The 25,680-nt window shown below is 39.2% G+C and overlaps 1 protein-coding gene across 2 annotated transcripts in view; it reads right to left on the bottom strand.

Moving 5' to 3' along the window:
* Nucleotides 1-25,680, bottom strand: part of DNAJB14 (DnaJ heat shock protein family (Hsp40) member B14) — a 102,132-nt gene that overhangs the window by 5,404 nt on the left and 71,048 nt on the right. For both annotated transcript variants that reach the window (XM_069094046.1, XM_069094036.1), the window contains 4 exons: nt 11,471-11,656; nt 8,755-8,849; nt 3,280-3,389; nt 2,019-2,191 (listed from right to left, as the gene is read on the bottom strand). In XM_069094046.1, the coding sequence (XP_068950147.1) occupies nt 2,019-2,191; nt 3,280-3,389; nt 8,755-8,849; nt 11,471-11,656 (564 nt within the window). The remainder of the gene's footprint in view (nt 1-2,018; nt 2,192-3,279; nt 3,390-8,754; nt 8,850-11,470; nt 11,657-25,680) is intronic.

Here is a 25,680-nt window from a genome sequence, read left to right as displayed (position 1 = left end):
TGTCCTAGTCTTTCCTCTGGCCCCCTGTAGAATGAGCTTCTTTCATGTAACAACCTTTTAAATATGTAAAGACAATTAGATTGTTCCCTAAAAGAATTCTCTATTCTTACAAACAAGAAAATTAAGCAAGTAGGAGCCAGATGCTTGCCGAACTTGCTGTCACATTCCACTGACATTTATATCAGAGGAATAACTGGCCAGCTGATGCCATGCATTGGTGTCTAGTAAATTAAAATGTTAAAAATACCCTGTATGTAGCCTTAGGAACCTGCACAAGGCAAAAGTTTGATTCTTCCCCACAACACTGAAGTGAGGGAGGGCGTGAATGCTATCCATCATAACCAAGATGTATACTGACCACTTATCAAAGGAAAGACACATCACAGATATGTAAATCTTTGCTTGAGGGGCATAGAGAGAGGAGAGAGAGAGAGAGAGAGAGAGAGAATGAGAGAGAGAAAGAAAGAGAGAGAGATGGCCTTTGAAATGATTTCAAGACTGTGCCATGATGACTATGCCTACAGGAAAAATACAGGGTTCTACATGTTCTGGGTCTTAAGTTTCCTCATCCATAAAACCAGGGAGTTGGAGCTGATGATCTCTAACATTCTTACTGGCTCTACATTTTATGATTTTTTAAAAATATTAATAATATTTTTGACAGAGTTCCTGGTATCCTGTCCCCTTTAGAATTCTGGAATCATTTCTTTTTTTGGGGGGGGGGGGGGGAGGCAATTGGGATTAAGTGACTTGCCCAAGGTCACAGCTGTATTTGAACTCAGGTCCTCCTGGTTCCAGGGCCCATACTTTATCTACTTCACCACTTGTCTGCCCCTGAATTCTACCATCATGTCAAGAAATATCACATTGACCTTTTATCTTTAGGTATTGAATTAACAGTTAAGGTTTATAGCTACTGACACTGAATGAACTCATTGTGACCTCAGGAATAGTTTAATATAAACTACTAAATATTAAATCATATTGTGAGCACATTTTCTCATTTATAATATGAGGCAAACTTTTGTGAAGGTTATTGGAGGGAGCCCTTTTTTATCAGCAAATGAACACATTACTTTTGAGGCTTCTCTGAACTGGTTACTAATAAAATGAACAACTAAAAACAAAATGTTATTCCATGGCTACTGCTTAACCATGCATTCACCTAACTCCTCAGCATCTAACTCCTCTTACAATCTATCTCCTGGACATTTCAATCCTTATCAGAAGACCTCATGAGGTGGAGAAAATGAAGACCACCCAAAGTCAGGCTGGCCAATGGGGATCAGAATCCTTCCATGTTCTTTCCGTTATACCAGACTATTTTATAAAACAATTCTTAAAAAACAAACAAATAAACAAACAAACATTTCAGGGAACTACAGGATACAGTCTCCCCATTTAGCAAGTGAAAACATAAGGTTAATATCAGTGAAATGATCTGACCAAAGCACACTGTTAGTTTCACATGGTGAATCTTTGATCATAACACCCTGTGATCTGAAGAAGTTCAAGCAGGTAGCTTATTTAAGCATGAACTTTCCCCATTTTACAGAAAAGGAAGCTAAGAGCTCTGCCCAAAGTCACAGCTAGTTAAATTCAGTCGGCTCTCTGACCCAGGGTTCTTGACTGCAGTGTTGATTCTATTATATCACATTTTTCCATTCAGTGCTAACTGGAAATACTGAGCATTTAGCAGCAGATAAGAAGTAATAATGCAGCTACCCATGTATAACAGAAAGAAGACAATCCATCCATACATCAGGAAAATTCTGTTGACACCTGGATCAATATCTAAGCTGTACATGATGTTACACAAATATTACATTGATGCTGACCAAAAAAAAGATGAGAGAGGCACAGACTGAGAGGGAAAGAGAGCCACAGAAACAGAAGGAAGGGAGAGAGAAGATAAATGAGAATCACAAGGGAAACCGCATGGTACAAAGAGTAATTTAGGAAACCGGCAGTAAATCTGTCTTGAAAATCTTAAAATGTTAATTATTTGTTCAACTTACTTTGTTGTCTTTCCTTCCAGCAATTATTTCGAATATTAGTCACATAATCTTCTTCTACACTTTTTTCTACCTTTTGTAATAACATTCCTTTATATTCATTCTTAAAATCCTTGTTGACATAATAAACAACACCCAAGTTTTCTGTCTGCATTTTAATGGTTTGTCCTGAACCACTGCAAAACAGATAAATGCTTATTAGCTTTTATGAACCAAAATGAAAATGAAAATTTTATGAACTAAAACTAAATTTAAAAAAAATCAAGTTACCAAAGTAAGAGTAAAAATATGAAATTGATAATAATTAGTTTTAAAATTATATTATCTTGAATTTTCTTTTTTTTTCTTGCCTTTTGGAGGGCAACTGGGGTTAAGTAACTTGCCCAAGGTTACACGGCTAGTTTTTTTTTTTTTGTGTGTGGGTGTCAAGTGTCTGAGGCCTGAACCAAACTTGGGTCCTCCTGACTCTGGGGCTGGAGCTTTACTCACTGCACCACCTAGCCGCCCCCTATCTTGAATTTTCAAAAAGCTATTCTGATCATTCTCTAAAATGAAATAATTTTAATACATTAGGTTTTATTTTGGATTTTAAAAGCAAACAAAACTGTATCACTGTCTGAATTCCTACTTAAGCAGTGATGTGCTTTATTTAGAATAGGTAAATTTAATATTTGTGTAAATGCACTACATCTTTTAGAATGTTTATTCAATGAAGGCAAAATAAATGTGCAGTAATTTTTCCAATCAACAAGCTTAAGGTTAACAAAACTGACTTTGTCTGGGATATCAGATTAAACTGCCTTAAACACAAAGAATTTAATAGTACAATCCAAGATTCATTTCAGGTTCTGTGAGAAAGTGGGATTCATGTAAACAAGGAGTAATATCAAATTCTCTTTATTCCATACTCTAATAAATAGTTACATATGCTAACATATTCAGGAAAATGATGCTGTTTGCTCACTTCCTTACATCTATAGAAAGGAAGAAAATAATCATTTTCATTTTGCCTTGAAAGTAGAAAATTACTATGTCACTATGCCATCTTTTCATATTATTAAATAGCTATGAAATTTAATCACAGCACCTCTTTCCTTATTCATTTCATCCAACTAAATAAGCTAAGTTGGAAAAGGAAAATAAAAATATACTTCACAGTTATTCATTTGATAAAACCCAGGAAAAATTTAATTTATTTTGGTAATTCAAGTGGTGTGAAGACTGCTAAGGAAACCAATTCATTATAAAATAATTAACTACTTACGATCTGGGATACAAGGAGTAAGGAGGATTAGAGACCATCAGCTGGCTTAACAAGGACACAAGGATCAATACCACAATGGGCATCAGCTGTATAAACACAGAGAAGCCTCCCTGCAAAGTAGAAAACAACAGCAACAAATTAGAACCTACATGTTTTCTCAAATGAAAATTTACACAAAATCTGGGAATCTCAGAATGGAAAAGGTCTTTAGAAAATACTTAATCCAATTGTGCATTTTACAGAGGGGTAACACACGGCTGTCCAAGGTTACAGACAGTCCTCGGTGAGAGAATAAGGACTGGGACCTTCACATTTCTTAGAGATCTCATGCTGTCTTACATAATCTAGCTTCTGAACAGAAATTAAATTACAATTAAAAGTTAACATTAAATAGATTGACAGCAATCTGGGGTAGTGTGAGAGGAAGACTTTCATACTTTCTCACATTTGATAATAGCTCACTCAAGTTCTAAAAAAAATTTGTGCCAAATTCTCGAAAATTGGATTATTTCCTCATTGACTAGCAACTATGTTCCCTTTTGATTAAAGTGGCCATGGCTTCTAACATCTTATAACAAAGTATTTTTCTACTTTTCCTCCCACCAACCCTATTGATTAATAAAGAATAATTTTAAAATATATGCTGGTGAACATGTTAAAAAAAAAAAAACTTAAAATATGTGAACAATTACCCATCTCCTCAAATACCCTAATTTATTTGCAGAAAAATGTGGGTTGATTTCCATGCATATTAAGTGTGCTTGAAAGACAATCTAGAAGTCGGAACCTTACAAGCAGATTTTTCTTTATAATGAGGATCTGATCCAGTCAGAGTCAAAAGTTACAGATGACAATAAAATCATAAGTAAGGAAACTGGGTGGAAAGGTGCAGGGGAGGTTGAATAGGCCTGTGAGCTGGACTGTAAAATCAACTGATTAAGATCTCCTACATGAAATATCAGAGAGCAGGTAATGTAAGCCTAAGCCTAAATTTAAAAATTGTTTTGGTCCAGACTTTTCATTTCATCACTGACAGTAACTCCCAATGAGCAAACTCCTACCAATGCAAGTCAAACAATATTTTATTTTAAGTCAAAATTTCAATTGCAGGAAGACAGTCCTAGGAAAATCAAGAAAATTGAGAAACCATATAGTCTTGAAACTAAGTAGGACATAGTGTGATGTTTCATCTCACTGTATAAAAATACAGTTGAATGGAAAACAGATCTGGAAGTAAGGAATTTACTATGAAGAAAAGTTATGTAAGTGTCCCTAGAACAGAAATTGGCAAAAATTAATTCAACAGGGCTTAACTATACAATTGAGAGCATTACACTAATAGAAATAGCATTACCATATTGTATGATGTTTTCCAGATTTTTTTTTCTTTTTGCAGGGGGGAGGGCAGGGCAATTGGGGTTAAGTGATTTGCCCAAGGTCACATGACTAGTAAGTGTTAAGCATCTGAGGCTGGATTTGAACTCAGGTCCTCCTGATTCCAGGGTCGGCGCTCTATTCATTGTATGTGTTTTCCAGATTTTTAAAACACTTTCACATATAATCTAATCTGATCCTCACAAAATAATAGGCAAGGAATGTAATGGTATTCAATCCATCAGCAAGCACTTCTTAAGCCCTTCTCCTGTGCCAGGTGGTCTGTTAACAGCGAGGGATACCAAGAAAATGCAGTCCCTGCCCTGAACCCTGAAAAAAGCTTCCATGCTGATGGGCATAAGCAGGTGCATACAGTATACAGAGGAAGTCGGTCCAAAGTGGGGAGAGTGATAGGGCCTCCCAAAGAAGGGGCTCACTGCTCTAAGTCCTGAGGGAAGTCAGGAATTCTAATCGAGGGTGCTGAGGAGGGGGATGTTCTATACAACAGGGACAATCGCCACAAAGGCATAGGGATGGGAGATATGGCTGGAAGGATGGTAAGGGGAATGGTGTGTACGACAGAAATGGGTCAGTTGGCAAGGATCCTCAAATGCCAAACAGGGGTTTGGCTAATAATAAAAGCTAATATGGAGTCCCTGGAGCTTACTGGGGAGGAAGGTAATATGATAAGATCTGGGTTTTTAGGAAAATCACTTTGGCACCTGCATGAAGGATGGACTTGAGATAGGAAGGCACAGCAGTAGGCTACTACTGTAGACCAGGAGAGAAGACAGAAAATGGAACCAGGAGAGTGGCTATGTGAGAAAGGGAGATGCTGTAGAGAGAGAATAACGAGATGTGACAGCTGAACAAATCTGTAATGGACTTGGCCTAATTTCATGAATTCCACCCCTGTCACTCAGTAGCATGTGAGTAGGACCAAAAGATGCATGATGAGAATCATCTAGAGTCAGGGTGTGGTGATATGTACATGACAATTAGACAAGGGAGCGAGAGATTAGACAGTGAAGGATAATGCGGAGCTGAGCTGGTTCCCCAAGGGACTGGGAAAGGGGAGGGGACAGGCTGAGCAGGACTGCAGGTGACAGTGTGGATGAAGAGTGGGTGGAGAAGGAGGAAGGCACAGGGAGAGACAGAATGATAGCAGAGAATGATCAGGGAGGGGAGTGTTAGTGCTGTCTGGCATGGAAGAGTGCTGACAGCTGAAGGCAGGATTGAGAGTACGGCCATCCCTGTACGAGACAGAGAAGCAGATCAAGGAGGACAGAATTAAGCACTGGATATCTGAGTCACTGGGGAGATACACGGCAATCATTTCACTCCGACCAATGGCCTTGTGCTAGAGGGCTTTGCATATACATGCATACATGCATACATGCATACATACATACATACATACACACACCTCCCCACCCCGTGTGTGTGTGTGTGTGTGTGTACATATGTGCATATAAAGTCCTCTAGCATAAGGGTGTTGGTTGGAGTGAAAGACTAAACTCATTGAGAAAAGAGGAAGAATGTCTTGAAACTCAGTAGGCAACAGTCATCAGGATCTGGGGGATAAATTTGGTTATGGCAAACCTCAAAGAGGCTGCTAAATGACAGTGGTAGAGGGAGAGTCTGAAAGTGGTAATGGGGAACAAGGAAAATTCAGACACACAGGGACCAGTGAATTGTGGGGTATGAAAGAAGTTGCAACTAGTGCAGGAAAGGATGGCTAGTGATGTGTATCTTCTGAGGGGGAGAACTGAGTGAGTTTCAAAAGATGAAAAGAGGGAGAAAGAGACCTCTAGTGAAAGGAAATGTATTAATTTGGGGTGGCTAGGTGGTGCAGTGAATAGAGCACTGACCCTGGAGTAAGGAGGACATGAGTTCAAATCTGACCTCAGACACTTAACACTTACTAGCTGTGTGACCTTGGGCAAGTCACTTTTGACCCAACTGCCCTTCCAAAAAAAAAAAAGAGAAATGTATTAATTCTAGGGTTCCAGAAGGCATAGTGAAAAGTGGGGGAGGGTCAGCAGATCTATAGTGGAATGTAAGGGGGGCAGGCTGAGGTAAGCAAGGATGATGTATGGACAGCTGGGGTCGGGTCAGGAGGGGAGTTTGTTTTTCAGCCATCAGGGATTCACTATCCCAGGGATGGGAAGAGTAAGAAGATAGGCGCATGCCAACCACTGGGGAGTGAATACTGGCAAATTATCAGTAGATGGGAGGGCTGCTGATATAGGCCAGTGACCACAAGATCCATGGTTTCCTCTCCCTCTCCCCTACTCACTGAGTTCAAGCCCTCACGTGCCTAGCCTCAATATAGGAAGTGTTACTATGCCTTGGGGGTATCCTGAGGTCCCAGGATATCTGGGAGCCCTGGAGGCAAGCATAACGACGGCCAGGCAGTGGTATGTCCTGAGGTCACTCAAGTTTTATATGCCATGTGTGTGGAAAATTAGTTTCAAATTCTAGGAAATATGTAAGATTTATAATCGCTAATTTTAGTGGTGTTTATCTTAGTAAATATACCCTATTAAATAAAAAGTTATTTGTACCTTTAAGAACTAAGCCAGCAAATGGAAGTTTCTGATCAACTAGGAAGGTTTCAATACAATGGTACTTGACAAATAAATAGCTAGTTTGAAAACAGAATTTTAGACCTGGAAGGGGCCTTAGAGATAATTTACTGTGTTCTTCATTTTGCAGATGAGGAAAAGGTCGTAGAGCTAGTTAGTGGAAGAATAAAACACAAATCTCTTGCCCTCCACTTCAACGACCTTGTCAGCATACCATGTTGTTACCCTTTATATTCACAGAGAACACAGAGCAGACACTTCCTCATAAACCAATTTTTGTCTTCCAGGAAAAGAGAAGTAACAAATATTTGAGGAAAGGGTGGTAGGGCCTGGATGACTCTCTGGTAGGGCTCTCCTGGGCTAAGATTCCAGTGAAGACTTTTAGATAACTGTATAGCTCTAAGGTGGCACAAACTGGATTAGGTTCAACGAAAAAACATTTTAAATATGAGAAGTGAAGAGATGGTAATCAGGGAACAGATATTTATATAATTTGTTGCTATGGAAGACTAGCAAATACTGTGGTGAAATACAGGCAACCTGTATTCCTCATTTCCATCACAGAAAAAAAAAGTTACCTTAGGCATGTTTTAAAACTGGTATTTGTGAATCCAGGTGAAGGTTTATTTATTAGCCAGGAATTGGTGGATAGGTATTTAATATGATATAGTTTTATGTGTTTGACAGGAGATCCTGCCTATGGATGGGCTAGAGTAAAAGTAACGCAAAGAACCTTTTAAGAGAAAGGAGAAGGGGGGTGGGGGAGTAGAATGACTGATCTACCTTAAATGTGAAGGTAGCAATTACCCAGAAAGAGCAGTTAAGAAAAAAAAAAAGCTTTCTAGTGGGGAGAGGCCTATTTCCCATGCAGAAAAGCCCTAGGGAGAGACTTGTTAAGGCACTGCTGGATGGAATCCAAAATCAAGGTTCAGGTAACTGCAGAGGAGGCCCTGACATAAAACTGAGGGGCTGGGCCTGAAGCCCAAAGCAAGGAAAGAAAACGTTTTCCCAAATGATACAATTTAAAGTAGCTGCACAATTTTGGACCTCTCATATTATATTAAATTTTATTAAGTGATGAAGCTTTATACTTGTAATTAACTTTATTTTACAAAGTAGGAACTTTGTACTCCCAAGATTTCTCACACTATCCTGAAGCAAAATCAAATACTAAATGGCTTTGAAAGGTGTTTCTGGTCTGTTTAGGACAGCACTATGAGAAAGGATGGGGGGTTGAGGGGGGGTGTAAACTGGGCGGGGGCAGGAAGACTGAGGTGTAGCAGGCTGTGATTCAGAGTTGTAAGGAGCAGAAAAATCCATATTCCCTTTGATGGTGAGACTAGAAGTGATGAGATGTAAATGTAGATTTGTCTTATTTGTGGATGCTGTGGACAGTTTCATTATAAATTGTGCTTATAAGTTTATTTCTTATACAGCCCTCTCTACAAATCATACCACTTCAGTTAATTTCCAGGAACAAGTTAAAGACAAGAAACTATATTCCAAAACCTACATCGCCTCTTTCTTCTTCTCTCTCATGTCCACTATGTCGATGTTGGTGGTGATGGCTATATCCAGCTCGTCCATTGGAAAATGAATGTACGCTACCTGAAGAGGTAAAAGCAATGTTAAGCCAAAAATGGCAGTCATGACCAAAAATCTTAAAAAAAAAATCAATCTAAACTCAGGAGCTATAATCAAATTATTGCCATTCAGAACATTCACAGTCACTGTTTAAGTGACACCTGCAGGTCAAATATGAAGGGTTTCTTTTTTTTTTTTAAGCAAACCACATATATCAATTATAAAGATTCTTTAAAAAGCTTTCAGCTACTTTTAAATTTAAATAACTTGAGTTTTAGGTGCAACAGAAACAATAAATACATAGTATTTAGCAGCAAAATCTAAGACATAATAGAATGTACTACATTGTATTTGTTCAGATTGTGTATCAAAGAAAAATGGTTACCATGGATAAGATGGTAAACTGTGTTCTATGGCTAGCAGAACTGAGGTTCCTATCAGCTATGAAAAGAAAATGTCTGAGTCATTATCATAAAGATTACCGATTGTAGGACTCCTACATCCTAGGTTATTCAAGTTTAAAAGCTTAATATCTTGCATAAGGATTTTATAAAGACCCTGTAGATACTTCTAGATCTCACTCCCATGGCACCCCTTTCAAAAGAAATGTGTTTTACCATTACGTCGAACTCAGCGTTTCCCAAAACCAAATTTATTATCTTTGGCACAAAATGTAATTCTCCTCCTTATGAATGGCAGCAATAGATTTTTCCCACTGCCCAAGATAAAACTAAAATAATTTTATTAACTCAAAAATACTGATTATTTTAATACTTCACAATTTAGATAACAAACTTAGTTATTATTTTGCATTCACATAATACCTTTGCTCTAAAGGGCAAAATATAGCTATTTTTTAAAAAGTTACATAACTAACCAAAATCATTAACAGTATCATTCAAAAAAGGCCAGGAGGCAAAGATCTTTTGTTTCATTGATTAGGAATCGGCTAATTTTACTAATAAATTACTACTAATTCACAGCAGTTCAAACTGTCTCTAGAATATCTTTTGATTAAGTAAGGTTGCTCTTTTCCACTTACTGCAGCTGCGCTGCCTGAGCCCTCACCTGTTCTCATCCAGACAACTGTCATAAATGACCTCTTAACTGATCTTTCTCCTTGGGTCTCACACCTTCCACACCAAACCTCGAGTCATCTTTTTAAAACACTGCTACGTATGTTCTTTCACGTCTCTTCTCAAAAGCCTGTAACTGTTTTCCACTGCTTGGTATAAGGTATATTAAGACCGGACTTAGATATGTAATGCCTTCTCAGACCTAGCTCCAGCCTATCTTTCCAGGCCTGTTTCATAATATTCCCCTTTGTGTAGTCTATGGTGCAGCAAACTGGACCTAACTCCTCATTTTTTTCCTTTCCTGGGTTTGTTCCGCACACCTGGAACAGACCTCCTTCAATTCATCTGTTTTGCCCCAATCCTCCCTCCCACATCAAGCCCAATTCAGACATCCATTACTTTGTGAAACCTGCAATGACTCGCCCAGGTGAAATCCATCTTTTTCATTCTCAGAATTTTCATTACATTCTGCATCTTGTCTATGTACTTCTCACTCTCTCTTGTATTATAGTGACTTGAGTGCCCATCCTTCTCCCTCAACTAGAACCGAAGTACTTTCATAGTAGGGCCTGTGTGTCTTCAGTACCCAGTACAGTTTCTTGCATATAGTAGATATTTAATAAATAATGGTTAAATTTTTTGCTGAATAGACAAGATCTTCTAGGTTTTATCTACTAGTTTAAAGCTGTGGCCATGCCAATCATTAATCGATAAGGCTGTCCAATTAGTGAATACACAAATATATAGGGATTTCACTGGCAAAGGCAAGCTCGGGTGAGGAAGCATCCTTTTCCAATGCTGATCTGTAGTTGTTCTGCACCCCCTAATCTACACGAGCTGTCTGGGCCACTTTGAAGTTCAGTGGCCTGCCCCAGTCATAAACACTGGCTGTGTCAGAGGCAGAACTGGAAACCAGATAGGCCTTCCTGGCTCAGAGGCTGGTTCCTCTTACCCACCACACCTCAAAGTCTTGCCATATGTTAATAATTTTTATCTTATTGCTGTTTGTAACCTCTATTAGGCATCAATTTAACAGCTTTATCCCAGTTACTCTATGTACCTGAATGCAATAAAATTGTTTAGATAAATACATGGCCCAACCTTTTCACTAACAAATTACCATTAATGACATTTTGCTATAAGAATAGGAAACCTGTGCAGATTAAATAATTCCTGTACAAAGAGCTTACATCTAAAGTATTTTTATCTTCCAGTAGTAACAGTACCTACAACTGTACAGATCTTGCAGGTCTGTAAAGTGCTTTCTAGATGTTACCTAGTAGCCCTCAAGAGATCGAACCAGTATGTCCTTAAGGTATGACTTATTATCTAATTTCCTGCCTCTTCCCTCTATAACTTTTCTTGTAGAGAAGAGCCAGGAGCTTCATCGCCCTCGGAAGACAGATGCCATTAAAGACAGTAACAGACACCCATTTTCCGCCTCTTGGACTTGCTCATAACTCTGCATCTTTAGCAAAGACAGGAGTGATAAGACAAACTGTTCAAAAGACTTAATTGAAAATCTCTAATTTCAATAAATAAGCTGTATATGAATAACTATTACAGTACCTGATGGAAATCCACCACCAAAGAATATATTAAACAAATCTTCTGGAGTTATATCAGCTTCACAGCCTCTGTGGAAATTAAATCTACCATTGTTTGGGTGATTACACGCTTGATCTTCATTGCCTGTGAGGTCATACTGCTTTCTTTTTTCAGGATTGCTTAAAACAGCATAGGCATTTCCAATCTCTGAAATATTTAGTGAATAAAAGTAAATGAACCACATTACAACAGATATATTAAGCTACATATATCTAATTTAAATCAAGACAGTAAAAATGGTGATTCTTCAAAGACGTTTACCTTAACTCTGCAGTTACACAGGTAATTTCCAGGAACTCCACAAAAGTAACCCACTAAATCCTGACTCTTATTTCTGTCCTAGTTGATGTGACTTTTCCATCTGTACCAGTCCTTCTTCCTGTAGGGCTTTATTCCTCAAGGTTTAGCTCAAGCATCCTCTCTTGCAAGGTCCTTTCCTTATTCTGAGTGAACAAGCCCGATCTCCCTCCTCTCAGCTGTTCTAGATAGGCAATCCTGACTTTCTGAAGTCTGCTACTTTTCTCTGCTCCCTTGATGGTACCTAAAGGACCGGTTTCCCTTTTCATTGACTTAAATGCTTATCCACCAGTTTTTACCAATGTCAGGACAAAGTTACCAGGATTATACCATGGTCATAATTCCATCTTGTGGTCAGCAACATCCTCAAGCAGGAACACACCAAGTTTAAAAGCTAGTCCTGTCTATATCCCAACTGTGGTACTTAATACATAATAAAAAAATGACTATTCTTTAAATATTCCGTAATGTTATAAGATCTAAAAAGAAGCCTTCTAGAACATGAGGTAGATCCTCAACAAAGGAGTCATGGGAGGACATGGAGAAGGTCACAAAGAATAAAAAAGCAGGGATAAACTGTACTCTACATAACTAGGGGCAGTATCCAAATCCATTGAAGCATATTAATACACCTAATTTTCCTAACTAAAGTTTATGCTTCTCTAACCCCAATAAGTAAACGCTACTTCTTGTGAACTTATGAGTTCATCTGTATCTCTCACAGTGGTTACACATATGGGAACACTCAATAAATTCTTGTTTTTAATGAATGAGGCAAACATGTCCTCTGACATATATCTATTCTGAAACTCTTTAATTTAAAAAAAAAATCTAAAACGATATTGCTTGCAAGACCTAAAATTAATGGAATCTGTTATTAGAATTTTCCATCCAGCTGTAAAGTCTGTTCAAAAGAGAATCTAACACAACCTGATTTTATGTGCTAATTGCAACATTTTTAGAGATGGAAGATATCTTAAGTATCATTTGTCCTTCCCCCTTATTTTACAAACTGGGAGCTCAAGGCTCACAAGTGTTAGATAAGTTGCCCACGGCCACACAGTGGGTGTGTTCAACTGCAGCAATCAGGAAGGAAATTTATGTCAATTCTTCATAATAAATCCCACGAGTTACCCAAATTCTTTTGTGGTATTGAAACTGTTTTGTTGAATATTGCTTACAATTAAGAGGCTCACTGCAAACTAAGCAGATGTCCATTGCTTAAAAATGGTTGAATAAAATTTTGAGATACAAGTGAAATAGAAACCAGAACACTGTTACCCTGTAAGGAATGATGACTAAAAGGAAGTCAGACAAATATGGGAAGACACAGGAACTGAAAAGAGGCAAAGAAAACAAAACCAATGGGGTAAGATGTTAAATGACTATAATCACTGTACTGCAAATGTCATAATGTAAATGAAAACAGCACCCAAAACACCAGAACTTAAATTATACACAATGTCAAATCCTGCTTCCAGAGACCTGATGATGACACAAACTTCCTCAACCAAGAAGCACATAGATTTGCTTTGCTTGATTTTTTTCTTGTTATAAGAAAGTTTTGGGGGGATAAAGGGTGGATATAAGATTGGGAAGTGTCAGCAGTGTAAAAACCAAAGAACACCAATAAAACAAAAAATAAGTGAACCACCAGCTGGAGATTAAGAAAAAATGTGTCATATAAAATTTTAATGATATATTTTGTAAAGGATCTGACTGTCTGCTGAGAACGACAGGACAATGCCATCGTGTTAAAGCCTAAGGTGGCATTTCCCAAACTGTCCTTTGCAAAATCTTGTTGTTCCCATGTGATAGGAATGCCAATGCTAGTGATCCTGCTCAGCAATTAAATATGAAACTATTTCATCAAAAATACTCTGTGGCAATTTTTTATTATGAAAATAGGTTTAATTCTATTTTCCCCCAAATGGTAATCCATACTCTGTCTAGTAGTTATGGGTTGCATCAACATATTTCAAGCTCCAAAATGTTTTCTGGTTAAATTAGTTTGAGAAATGCTAGTCCAAGGTAGCGGGGGAGAACCAGCCATATGACACCCCACAAGTCTGAGTAGCAGTTTTCTCTCTAAAAGCTTAAGAAGCGAAGGCCTTTCCAGAAGTACGTAACACCAGCTCACAGGGAGCCCTAGACACACATCACCCTAGCCTGAGAACACCACAGGCTACTTTACTGATGGATTTACCGAAGTTCAGCCCTACTATCATTACATTTATTTTCATTTTTAAACACTGCTTTTGCCACTGCCAATTGAAATTACAGAGTAGTTTGTTTCAGGCATTAAAGCTACCCTCCTCTCCTTCCCTGTTGTTAGTCGTACCTAATGAGACAAAATAGTAACCAAGAAAGTTCTTTAAGCATACAATTAAAGTAATTTGCCTCAACAAATTCAGCTTTCTGAACTGCTCAATTTTAAAATTTTATCTATATGATGTTCCCATCTACCAGTAAATGACTATAGATTTATTTTGGGATAAAGTTACAATTAAAGCTGTGAGCTCTACCCTTGTTTTGTGATTATAATCCTGCTGGAGAATATGGTTTTAGCTGGATTCATAAAGCTCATCTTCTGAAGACTAAGTTATCCAATAAGGAAAATGGGCAACTGGGGAGGCCAAGAGGTGTAGTGAATAGAGCATCAGCCCTGGAGTCAGGAGGGCCTTAGTTCAAATCCAGCCTCAAAAACTTAACACTTACTAGCCATATGACCTTGGGCAAGTCATTTAACCCCAATTGCCCTGCCTTTCTCCTCCAAAAAAGGAAACAAAAAAGAAAACAGGGCAACTGTGGAGGGTCTATTATCCTTCAGGACATATTCCTCAGTATCAACTATACTATTTCTCCCTCATCTTCTGAAGGAATAAAGAATGGGTTTAAAATAGAGCTTTATGTTAAAGAATTTGCCTTCCTTGCTTGGGAAAGGGAACAGGAGTCAATTAGGCTGTATTAGACTCACTAAGATACCTTCACGGGGGTATATCTTCTAATATACGTTTTGTTGTTCTTCAGTCATGGCTGACTCTTTGTGATCCCATGGAGTACACTGTCCACAGGGTTTTCTTGGCAAAGATACTAGAGTGGTTTGTCACTTCCTTCTCCACTGAATTAAAGAAAACATAAGTTAAGTGACTTCCCCAGGGACAGTGTCTGAGGCTGGATTTGAAATCAGGCCTTCTTGACTCAAGACCCAGTGTTCTGTCCACTGAAGGTTCATCTAGATGCCCCCAATATACATTTATTTTGGATAAAATCTAAAAAAAAAAAAAAAAACCAAGTGTCAAAATCTTAAAATATCTAGAAAGTTCATTTTTATTCTCTTTAAAATTTATATAGCATTTTAAGATTTGTAAAGAGCTTTAAAATGTTATCTTATTAGATCCTTACAACAATCCTGTGAGGGAGGTGCTAATAGTATCCCCATTTTAAAGATGAGGAAACAGGATGAGAGAGGGTAAGTGACTTTCCTAGGAAGCATCTTAGGCAAGATTTGAACAGTCTTCCTGACTCCAAGTTTTGCACTCTATGCATTATATTACCTACCTGTATCATTTTTATTCTTAAAATACACAATCTCACTCTATCTAGAACTCAGTTTCCAAAATCCATTCTATTTCCAACATGAGAAATAGAAAGGAAAAAAAGACCTCTGAGTAGTCATGTAAATGGCTGTAAATTTCATGCACAAAAATACATACACTTTATTCAAAGTGAAATGTGAACCTCATGTCCTAAGGAAAGGTATTATTTAAATGCAATTCTAAGCACAGCGACAAATTAAAAGGTTATAGTGGGCCTGCTATATAGGCATAGCTAACAACAAGAAATGATAGCCAATAGCAAATAAATAATCATAAAAATTTGGAAAAACAGATTCCAGATTTCAAAAAGGAGCTCTCCAGATATTTCATTTAAGAGTAAAATAGTACCATACACATCAATAAGCCCCCTCCCTATGGGCATCACAGTTTATCAACTGATGGGTCTGAGTCATCCAGAAAAGCCTGTATCGTATTCAATATGTCCTTCAGAAAGAGACTAAGAAGTATGTAAAATATTTTACAAATATTTTCATCATGAATGATTAAGTTTCTCAGCTACTCAGAAAGACTCATTTCCCCAGGGTTCCAAATAGCATTAAGGCAAACCCTGGATTAATCTGTTCACTGAAACAGGACCAGCACTAATTGTATTGTTAATACAACTGACAACTAACAATTTATGTACTGCTTAAAGTTTCCAAAGGACTTTCCACATATTACCATACTTCTCACCCTGGGCAGCCTGTGTCCTTAATGGCACCATCATAATGGGAAGTTCAATTTTAATCTATTTAGTTTCGGCTCAATTTCAGTGGGAGGAGTTGTTTTGTCTTCTTTAATATTTGTATAGGTGAATGGAGTGGTCATATTCTATGTAACTGTTTGCTCCAGATAAAGGAGGGGTTATATTTTTAAGTATTAAACAACTTGCATTTTAAATATTTCATAAAATACAAGCAGTCTCTCATGGGCAGAGATAAAATGGCCATTCCTGCTTTTGCCTTCACTCTCTCCATGGAGTCTGTTGGGAACTCACTCCCCCCAATTCAGAATAACAAACAGGTAAAGTAACTGATTAAGGAGGTACAATTCTTATGCAAACATACAGAGGTATTTTCTGCTTTACAATCTAAAGCAATAACAAAATGATGGGTAGCAAAGCTCCGGCTTAAGTGCATTTTCCCACGAAAATAAGTGGTCACTCTGGAGACTCTGAGTCAAATAGGCTTTTTTGGCCTGACTTGAGAAACTAATCGCCATTCACCCACTAAGCATCACTACTTACACAAGAATTTAGCCTAAACTCCAAACAACTAACTTACAAATGAACTTTTGATATGTTCCAGAATACCTATTAATCTCTGTCAATGTTGTCTTACCCAGGGACCAAAATCTACTCTCTCAGGAAGACATTATATTAGTTTTAGGACAAAATCAAGCCCCAGATCCAAACTTCAATTGGACTTGATTCTTATGAATTGAAAGCTTTCTTCTTTAATTGATGACATAAACAGAAATAGGCACCATCTTACTAGAGTTTTTATCTAAATATTTTTCAAACATAAATGCTTGTTGAGATATTTTATTAAGGCATTTTATAAATTACCTGGAATATCACACTGAAAGTGAGCAATTTTTAGAAAATTCATCTGACAGGCAGTGCTTTTCACAGCTTTCATATTATTCCCCTATTCAAGAACTTATGATTGCTTCTCACCACTACTGTTGTGCATGACCCCACCCCCATCTACGAGTAGGAATTTTAGCCTAGAGTAAATTCCCTGTCCTGAATGACCCCATTCTTCCCTTTCCCTTTCCCCACCAGATCTCCACCCTTACCCAGTCAGCTAACCTTCACAGAGATGGGCAGGCTTCAGGGTCAGGGAGACTTGGCGCCAGCGGGAATTTCGAGGTGTGTACTGACCAATCACTGTTCTTGGTCTCTGCAAGTTTCTGCTTGCATAACACCTAACTGTTGGCTGCATGGCGTCGCTTTAAAAACTGGCACATTGGCCATGCAGACTCACTGTTCAATTTGGGCCTGACCCCGAACAGTCCCAAGGAAAATAAAATCCACTTCCAAATTTTACTCTTGGGGATCTGTCTCACTCCTTTCGGCACATCATTTGGAGGCCCCAACGAGATGATTTCGGTGTCCCACGTCACTGCAGAGATCCCTGAACAGGAAGAGCTCTCGGCCTGGGGAGGCAGGCATCTGCTTGCCCTGATCCCTAGGGGGACTAGCCCCTGATGAAATTCCAGGGCTCCAGGTCCCGAGAAGGGAAGGATTGCACCTGCCTCCCCACTTTGACTGGCTCCTCATTCGACCCTGTGTGAATTCAGGGCCTCCAATTTGGGGGTGAGTACTGCTCTGGTTTCTGTTCTGTTATGGTAAGATTTGGGTGGCTAGACATAGCCCAAGTGCAATCTGCACCCCATCCTCCGGGCAAACTCGAGACGTGGAAACCTTATCTGGTTTCTGGTCTGTTAGTGTCTGTCTGTCTGTCTTTCTATGTCTCCTATCCATTCTGGGCTCGTAAAGTTTTGTTTTGAGCTCATTTGCTTAAACCCTCCCCACTTTTACTCTGTAAAGCAGGTATCCCAGTGGCTATCAAACAAGCACCTTCAAGGAAGCTTTTCTGATTCCTACTGGGAAAATATATTTGTTTACTAAGCCATTTTAAAGTAGCCCATCAAGATGGGGCAGATTATGGGGTCTCCATGAAGAATGAGTGGCCCACGTTTGGGGTAGGCTGGCCCCCTGCGGGGAAGTTTATCCATTTAGTGTGGTGGGTGGTCACAGGAAATCCAGGACCTCCAGATCAGTTCCCTTATATTGATGTCTGGCTGGACCTCGTCACCCATCCCCCTCTCTGGCTTAGGAACTGTTCTTTCCAAAGAGGTATCCAAGTCCTTTTTGGACACTCCTAAAAACCTCCCTCGAAAGCCCTACAGGATCAGAGGGAGCATCATCTCCCACCACCTTACAACCCTGGATACCCTCCCTCCACCTCTTCCCCTGACCCCTCAGGGCTTCCAACCTCCCCGAGCCCCCTTTCACCCCCCCACACCCTGACTGGAGTAAGTCATCAGCCCCCAGAAGAACCCTCTTCTGCTTCAGCCATCCTTCCCCTCAGGGAATCCCTTAACCCAGAGGGAGGCTGGGGGGGGGGGGAGGGGGAAGCCGGGCAAGGGGGGGCCGGGGAGGTCACGTGGACCCTTCCACATTACAGTGGCGGGGGGGGGGGGGAGGGGCTGGGGCTGGCCAGCCTGGCACTGGTGTCAGACAGAGGGTGGGACTGACCAATCCCCACTCTGGGCTGTTGCAGGTGGGAGAAGGTGAAGGCCCCTGTCCCAAGCCCTCAGCCACTGGTTGTTGGGGGTGGGGAGGAGGAGGACAGAGCTGGCAGGAAGGAATTCTCCGCCCACTGAAGTGGAAAGGGGAGTGGGGTTGGGACTTGCACAGCCCCTCCCTCGGGAGGGAATTGGGCAGTTGGGAAATTTCTCTCAGAGACTGCAGGGGTGGGGGCAGTAGCCTTCCCTGGAGGGAGATTCTGGCCAAAAACTCAAGGGGGGGTGTTACAGTAATGTAAATTTTTAAGATCTTCCCTGCCCCTAGGTTAAGTGCACTTGGAGCCTGTGGTGGGAGGCTTGTTTTTCAGGAACACCCACACCTTGGTGCTTTGTGATTGGGCAGTGGGTCAAGAGGGTTGTTACATTCTCTGAGCCAGGAGAAGGCTATATAAGCCCTGATGGGAGGCTTTGCTTTGGGGCTCACTTTGAGAAGTGTTGTGTGATTTGACTAGATGAGACTCTGGGCAGCCTTTGGGAACCCCCCAGCTTTGAAAACCCAGATGTTGATGCTTCCCTCTCTGGTAACTGTGATTTGGTATGGATGTAATGGTTGAACAGTTTGGAAGCCTGTCTGCTTGATCTGTTTCTCTGTCTTGTAACTTCTGTCTGTATACTATGAAGTTTGAGGTGCTGACCTTTTTCCCCTGAACTAGATAAACGATATATGTTTGATTGATTAAAGTAAGCTTGTTAACCCATTCTGAGCTGCTTTCCTTTAGAAAAGCAGATCTAAGAACCTGTGTTAGCAGCCACCATGGGGGTGCTGGGGTGCTGGCTGCTACAGGGGGGGAGGGGCCCTTCCCTCCACTTGAGGGAACTTGCTACCCTGTGCCACCCTGTGCCTTCCCCTCCCCATGGGGCATTGGGGAGGTGGGCTCTTCTTTGGGAATCCCTCCCCTCAGATCAAAGAAGCAGGTAGGGTATAGATCTCCTGCCTTGCAATTAAGTCTGACCCTAAGGCAAATTGGGAACATACACTGTAAAAGAGAAGCCTTAGAGGTGGAGCTTTGAGATTGGCAGATTCAAAGCTCTCACTTTCAAAAATCCACCAAGATTCTTCTCTCTGTCATTCCCCATTGTCAAGGCTATATTGTTAAAGGAATAGAAAATGATGAATGGGACACTCTGATCTGAGTGTTGTAATATTTTGAAATTTTTAATTTGGGGAATATGTACAATCTCTTTCTTTATAGCCCTGGTCTGCCCAGCCTGGAATTATAACAAAAGCTAGAAAAACAAACAAAATATCTTTGCAAATTCTGAGAATTAATCATTAAGAAATTGGAAATAGGATATTGGGATTGCTTAAAAAAAACAGAAGTTTTTTTTGTTATCTCTGCTTGACTTGTTCTCAGAATTTATAAAGGGAAAATTAATAGTGTTTGTGAAACACTTGTGATCAAAATGGTATAATGATTGTAAAATGTAATGACTGGCATATGTTGGTATCTCTCTAACTTTGAAGCCGATGCCAGGAGTGATAAGATCAATTATTGTAAAAGTCATTGGATGTCATTTGAAATTCACTGTTATGTTGTTGACATTTTTCTAAGATTGTATTGTGCTTCTAAAAGTCTGTTTAGCTAGTGAACTTAAAAAAAATATTCTGAAGTATGAATAGTATTACAGCAATTTTTTAAAATCTGGATTTTGTATTACATGTATATTGGGTTTTTATGTTATAAGATTTGTTAATTTAAAACTTATATTTGGGTTACAAACAGGCAATAATAATACGGCTGATATTTCATTTAAAATTTTGGCTATCATGGAAATATAATAATGAGATGAATGATTCTCTGTACTAGGTGAATTGGAAATGTGTTTTGTATAACTCTTATTGAGCAAATGAAAATATATATGGATGTATTGGTGTTAATCTGAAGGTTTCCAGAATGTAAATGGTAAAGCAAATTTTTGTTTGTATATGAAAATTTGAAAATGTACACATCCCGCTGATTTAAGGTCACCAGATTAGTAATTAATTGGTTTGAGTTTACACTAGGGAAAGGAACTTGTTTTAAGTCATGTAGTCCCTAAACAATGGACTTAAATTTTGTAAATCTTTATTGCTGACTGCAGCCTATAAGAATAAAAAAATGCTCTAAACTGTGATTGGTAAAATTTGCAGTTTAAGGTGATTTTTTTCCTTCTTTAGCAAATTTCCTATGATCAGAGCACATAGTAAAAGATATGAGCTCTTTTGTGTTAGCTTATTGGAAAATTTAATATTATTTTTCATCTAGAATTAGAACATGTGCAGAAAGTCATGCAAACTGCTTAAGATCATTTTAAGTTTTCAACTAACTTTCTTCATAAAGGTTTAATGAGATTGTAAAGCAGAAGAGATCTTGCAGTTTTGATCTGAATTTGTAGTTATTCCATGCTCTAAGCAAAAGTTAACATTTGTAACTGAATGTTTATGTTAAAAATTCAATTTCTGAAGTATCTCTTTCTTCCAGAGTGAATATAATCAGAGGATAAACAAGCTTTGTGAAACAAGGATGTCTGTCTACCATTCAGTCGTGAGGTTCAAGTCAGGAACCTCTATTGTTTAAGGCAGTATAGTTATGTTAGTAAAAGAATAACAACTTAGGAAGTATGTTGTTTATGTAGTTTGTAGAAATATAAAGGAAAGTGAAATAGTCTGGGTAATGGATTATACTAGCCCATCCTCACCGCACTTCTGGTCACTTTCCTCCTACTCCTCTCTGGCCCTTGTTTAATTAATCTCTTTGCCAGATTTGTTTCTTTTCCGCTCAGCACCCTTCACTTGCAGATGTCATCTCAGGCTGAGTACACACTGGCTACAGACCCAGCCCCCTAAATGGTGGGACCCTACGAAACAGACAGCTCTACGTTCTCCTCAGCATGAAGCCCAAATGATTTTGCCTCCCAGCTGTTTAAGGGGGGGCATAATGGGGTGCTTGGGTGTCTGATATTTAGTTTAATCAGAGATACTTTAGATGAGAGAAAAGAAAGATACCATTTTTAACACCAGGTTAATACAAACTGTCTTTAAAGTCTATTTATGGAAAGCTGAACAAAGCAGATAAGAAGGTTTGGTGACAAATGGGGTTCATCCAGCCCCTCCTGTTTCCAGATATTTGATATCAGTTTTGGAAGTATGTTGAGAGAGCATGAGGAAGTTTTGGGAAGGCAGAAAGATTTGTAACTTGAGTTTGTAATTAATAGCTCAATCAGATTTTAGATGGCCCTATCTGAAGAACACTAGTCCATATTTATTTGCTATTTAATAATCTGGGGGACTGTAAATTTTCCTATCATTCTGAGCCTTAATTACAGAAATCCTTTGTCATAAAAGCCAATGGTGGGACGGCAGAGGCTGCAGGTTGCAAACTGTTCAAGGTGGATGTCTGTGCTTGGAAAGGTCTGGGAACAACCTCAGACCTCAGACGCTGCCCGTGCGGGATCTCTCAGACTTTATTTCCAATTGTGCATTTTCTTTCTGAAAAGGAACCCCTCCCCTCCCCATTCATGCCTAAGCCTTGCTTTCAGCACCTGGTAGTTATCTAAATGACTACCACAAATGACTCATCCCTGGAACCAAACATGGCTAAGGACAGTTTCCTTCTGGCAAGGCTTATGACATTGTCCCTCCTTTTTTTCTATAGCAAATTCATTGAGAAGTAATATTCAGGTCCAAATAAATGAATAAATATAGAGATAACATCCTTCAAAGAAAGAGATGATTAGTAATAAGGCAAAATGTAATGAAACAGATGCCCGATTGACCAGGATAGTGAAGTTTGAGGACAGCAACAGGATCAGACTTAGATGATGCCTAGGATTAAATACAGATGTATAAAAATTGGCTTTAAAAACTTTCTATTATGTTACAGGATATTATAAAATATTCTATATTCTAACATAATATTCTATTTCTATTACAAAAATTTTTGTAAATTTCTATTATGTAAATTTCTATTTCTATTTTCTTTGAACATGTTTGGAAATAAGATCAGAGGTTTGGAGTTTGGATTTTAGCACAAGGATTGGATAAGATAGTGGTAAGGGTGAAGCTAACATTACTTTGTTAAAGCATCTGTCTGTTATTTTACAAAGGACAGATGAAATCATTTTTAAAAAAGATTTTCGTATTTTAAAAGATTCCTATGCCAGGTACAGAATTTAGGAAAGGTGGAAATAACAAAGAATAAATAAACTGAAAATTCTCTGCTGTTTCAAAATATGGAACTAACCTTAAGTAATTGTGCTAATTTATATTAAGTCAGAATTATCTGGTCACCCCTAGATCTGAACTGGAAAAGAAGAACTCCTTTTAAAATTATGTAACTACATGAGGTGCCTGGGATTCAAAAGTGTTGTTTAAATGAAATAGGTCACTGGGATACAAAGAATTGTATGTTAATTATGATTCTTATACAGTTTGTATGTACATTTTCTTTGTTATCTTGGTGACATGTAATTGTGTACCTGACTTAATGTAATCATGTCATTTTGTAAAATTGTGAGAAAAACCTCATTGTATTGATCGAACCTAGTCCTGTGTGTCTAAGAAAACTGAATTGTTTATACTGTTTAAACCTAGTCTTGCTCAGCTAGAAAACTGGACGGAACTCTCATCAGGTCTGGCTGGGTGTTCCAGCTTGTACATCTTGTACATTTGAACTCTAGTCATCTGAAGATTACCCCCCTGAGCCATGGGATCTGAAAAAGACATCAGATGTAGACAGCTTTCCCAAGAGTCTGGACCTGGCCTCTACTGGGACAGCTTCTTTCCTGGAGAAATCCAACCAGAGGACCGATGGGAAAACCTGACCACTCAGGCCCCTACCTCATTAATCGTTTTCTTTGTTAACCAGACCTTGGGAACAGAACTGACAGACCTCTATGATTCGGCCTGGGGGTGTCAACGATTTGACACACCCACAAGAGAAGTAGGGAATGTTGTGCATGACTCCGCAGCCAAGGGATCTAAGAGTAGCAATTTTAGCCTAGGGTAAATTCCCTGTTGTGAATGACCCCATTCTTCCCTGTCCCTTCCCCCACCAGATCTCCACCCTTACCCAGTCTGCTAACCTTCACAGAGGTGGGCAGGCTTCTGGGTCAGGGAGACTTAGCCCGCCAGGAATTTCAAGGTGTGTACTGACCAATCACTGTTCTTGGCTTCTGCAAGTTTCTGCTTACGTAATACCTAACCATTGGCCTTGTAGCATCCCTTTAAAAGCCGACACATTGTCCGTGCAGACTCACTGTTCGATTTGGGCCTGACCCCGAACAGTCCCGAGGAAAATAAAATCCACTTCCAAATTTTACTCTTGGGGGTCTCTTGTCTCACTCCTTTTGGCACAACACTATGAGATCGAGTCTAATCTTCAGCAATTTCATGTAATGTCCTCTTTGATAATGCCTCACCTTACTTGTCCAATCGGGTTGGAGCCACCTCTCCAAGCCTTTTCTCAAACCATCGTCCCCTAACTGCACACTTTCTCTAACTCCTCTCTCTCCAGCTACCCTTCAAGGACAGTGTGGATTTTTACCAATTCTATGAAATCTTCCCTGAGAACTTGAGAACAATGATTTCCTCTTTGTAATTTCCCACCAGGCTTGTCTGCAGTATTTATTATTATTATATAAGCAAATTTATTTTTTCCTATTCTCTCAAGTTTTCTTGTAAATCAGGTCCATCTCTTCAACTAGACAGAAAGATTCTTGAGGGCAGGGACAAATCAGTCATTCTTTTTGGCATTCAAAAGCTGACAAAATTGAATTACATCTCAAATGAGTCTCTTGTACTAATGAGATGATCACTACATGGCAACTAGCTTCTGTTCCAGCCACTGACATATTAAATGATCGGAGTTTATCTATGGCATGTGCTTATTGCATTTCTGTACTCTCAACATGTCCAGCTATTTTTCAAGCAGCGTCAAAAAATGTTTAAAGCCTTTAAAATGAAAATGTCCTCCTGTCAAGTTGTTTTGAAAGAATTTCTGGAACATAGCTCCAGGAACAGGGGAGGTTAGAGACTGTTTTATTCAACAAACATCTGAATACCTATTCTGTGCCCAGCATTTTCAGTGCCCAACTCTCTAGTGGGAGAGACAAGGCTTCCAGAGGAAAAGTTGAATAACAAAAAAATTTGCCAACCATTTAAGAAATGGTATAGAATAGTACGCAATTAAGTTCTAACTGAAGGTAATAAGTGTTTTAAAACGATAAATGAAGGAGACAGACACATTAGAGCTTGAATGATCAGGGATGGCTTCATTAAGGAAGTGAGACCTTAGTTGGGTCATGAGAGGTGGGCAGGGGGAACAAAAAAGGCTAGGGCAATTTAATGGGGATTTGGCTTGGAAGGTAGAACATATCTGACCCACTGGCATGTAAGAACAAAAATAGCCAGCAGCGAAGATTTCATATAAGGGCATAACAGGATCTAAAACGCATCCTAGATTCATTCATTGAATGATCATTAATGAATAGGTACTCTGTGCAGAGGATTGTGCAAGAGATCAGTTTGAGGAGGATGACTTCCAGACTGGGCCTGGGTAAGCATCCATCCCAGGATCTAGAGCGGGAAGGGATGTCAAAGGCCATCTAGTCTACCAAGGCCCAGGGAATTGAAGTGGCCTGTCCAGTGTCATACATGGAGTAAACATCCTGGGTTATAAAAAAAAAGATGCACACAAGACTCAATCCTTACATGTAAATAGGGTCATGTGAAGTTTTTTCTATGATGTAAGAAAACAAACAAAAAAACTTATTTAGAAATGTTTTTAAATTTTATTTTCTTTTAATTTGGCCTGGCCCTATGATTTCATTGTTATGAGGAACTCACTGAAGAGTAAACTCCCTTCCCCAGTGCAGGTTAGCATCACCTTTGTAAAAGACATGTGTGAGGGGCGGCCAGGCGGCGCAGGGAGTAAGAGCGCCGGCTCCAGTGTCGGGATGACCTGGCATCGAATCCGGGCT

Source organism: Petaurus breviceps, unplaced genomic scaffold (assembly GCF_028583685.1).
Source record: "Petaurus breviceps papuanus isolate PSGF00001 unplaced genomic scaffold, PetGlider_PUasm1.0 126, whole genome shotgun sequence".
NCBI lineage: Eukaryota > Metazoa > Chordata > Mammalia > Diprotodontia > Petauridae > Petaurus > Petaurus breviceps.
Note: the sequence above shows the minus strand (reverse complement) of the source record. Positions and strands in the feature narration are given on the sequence as shown.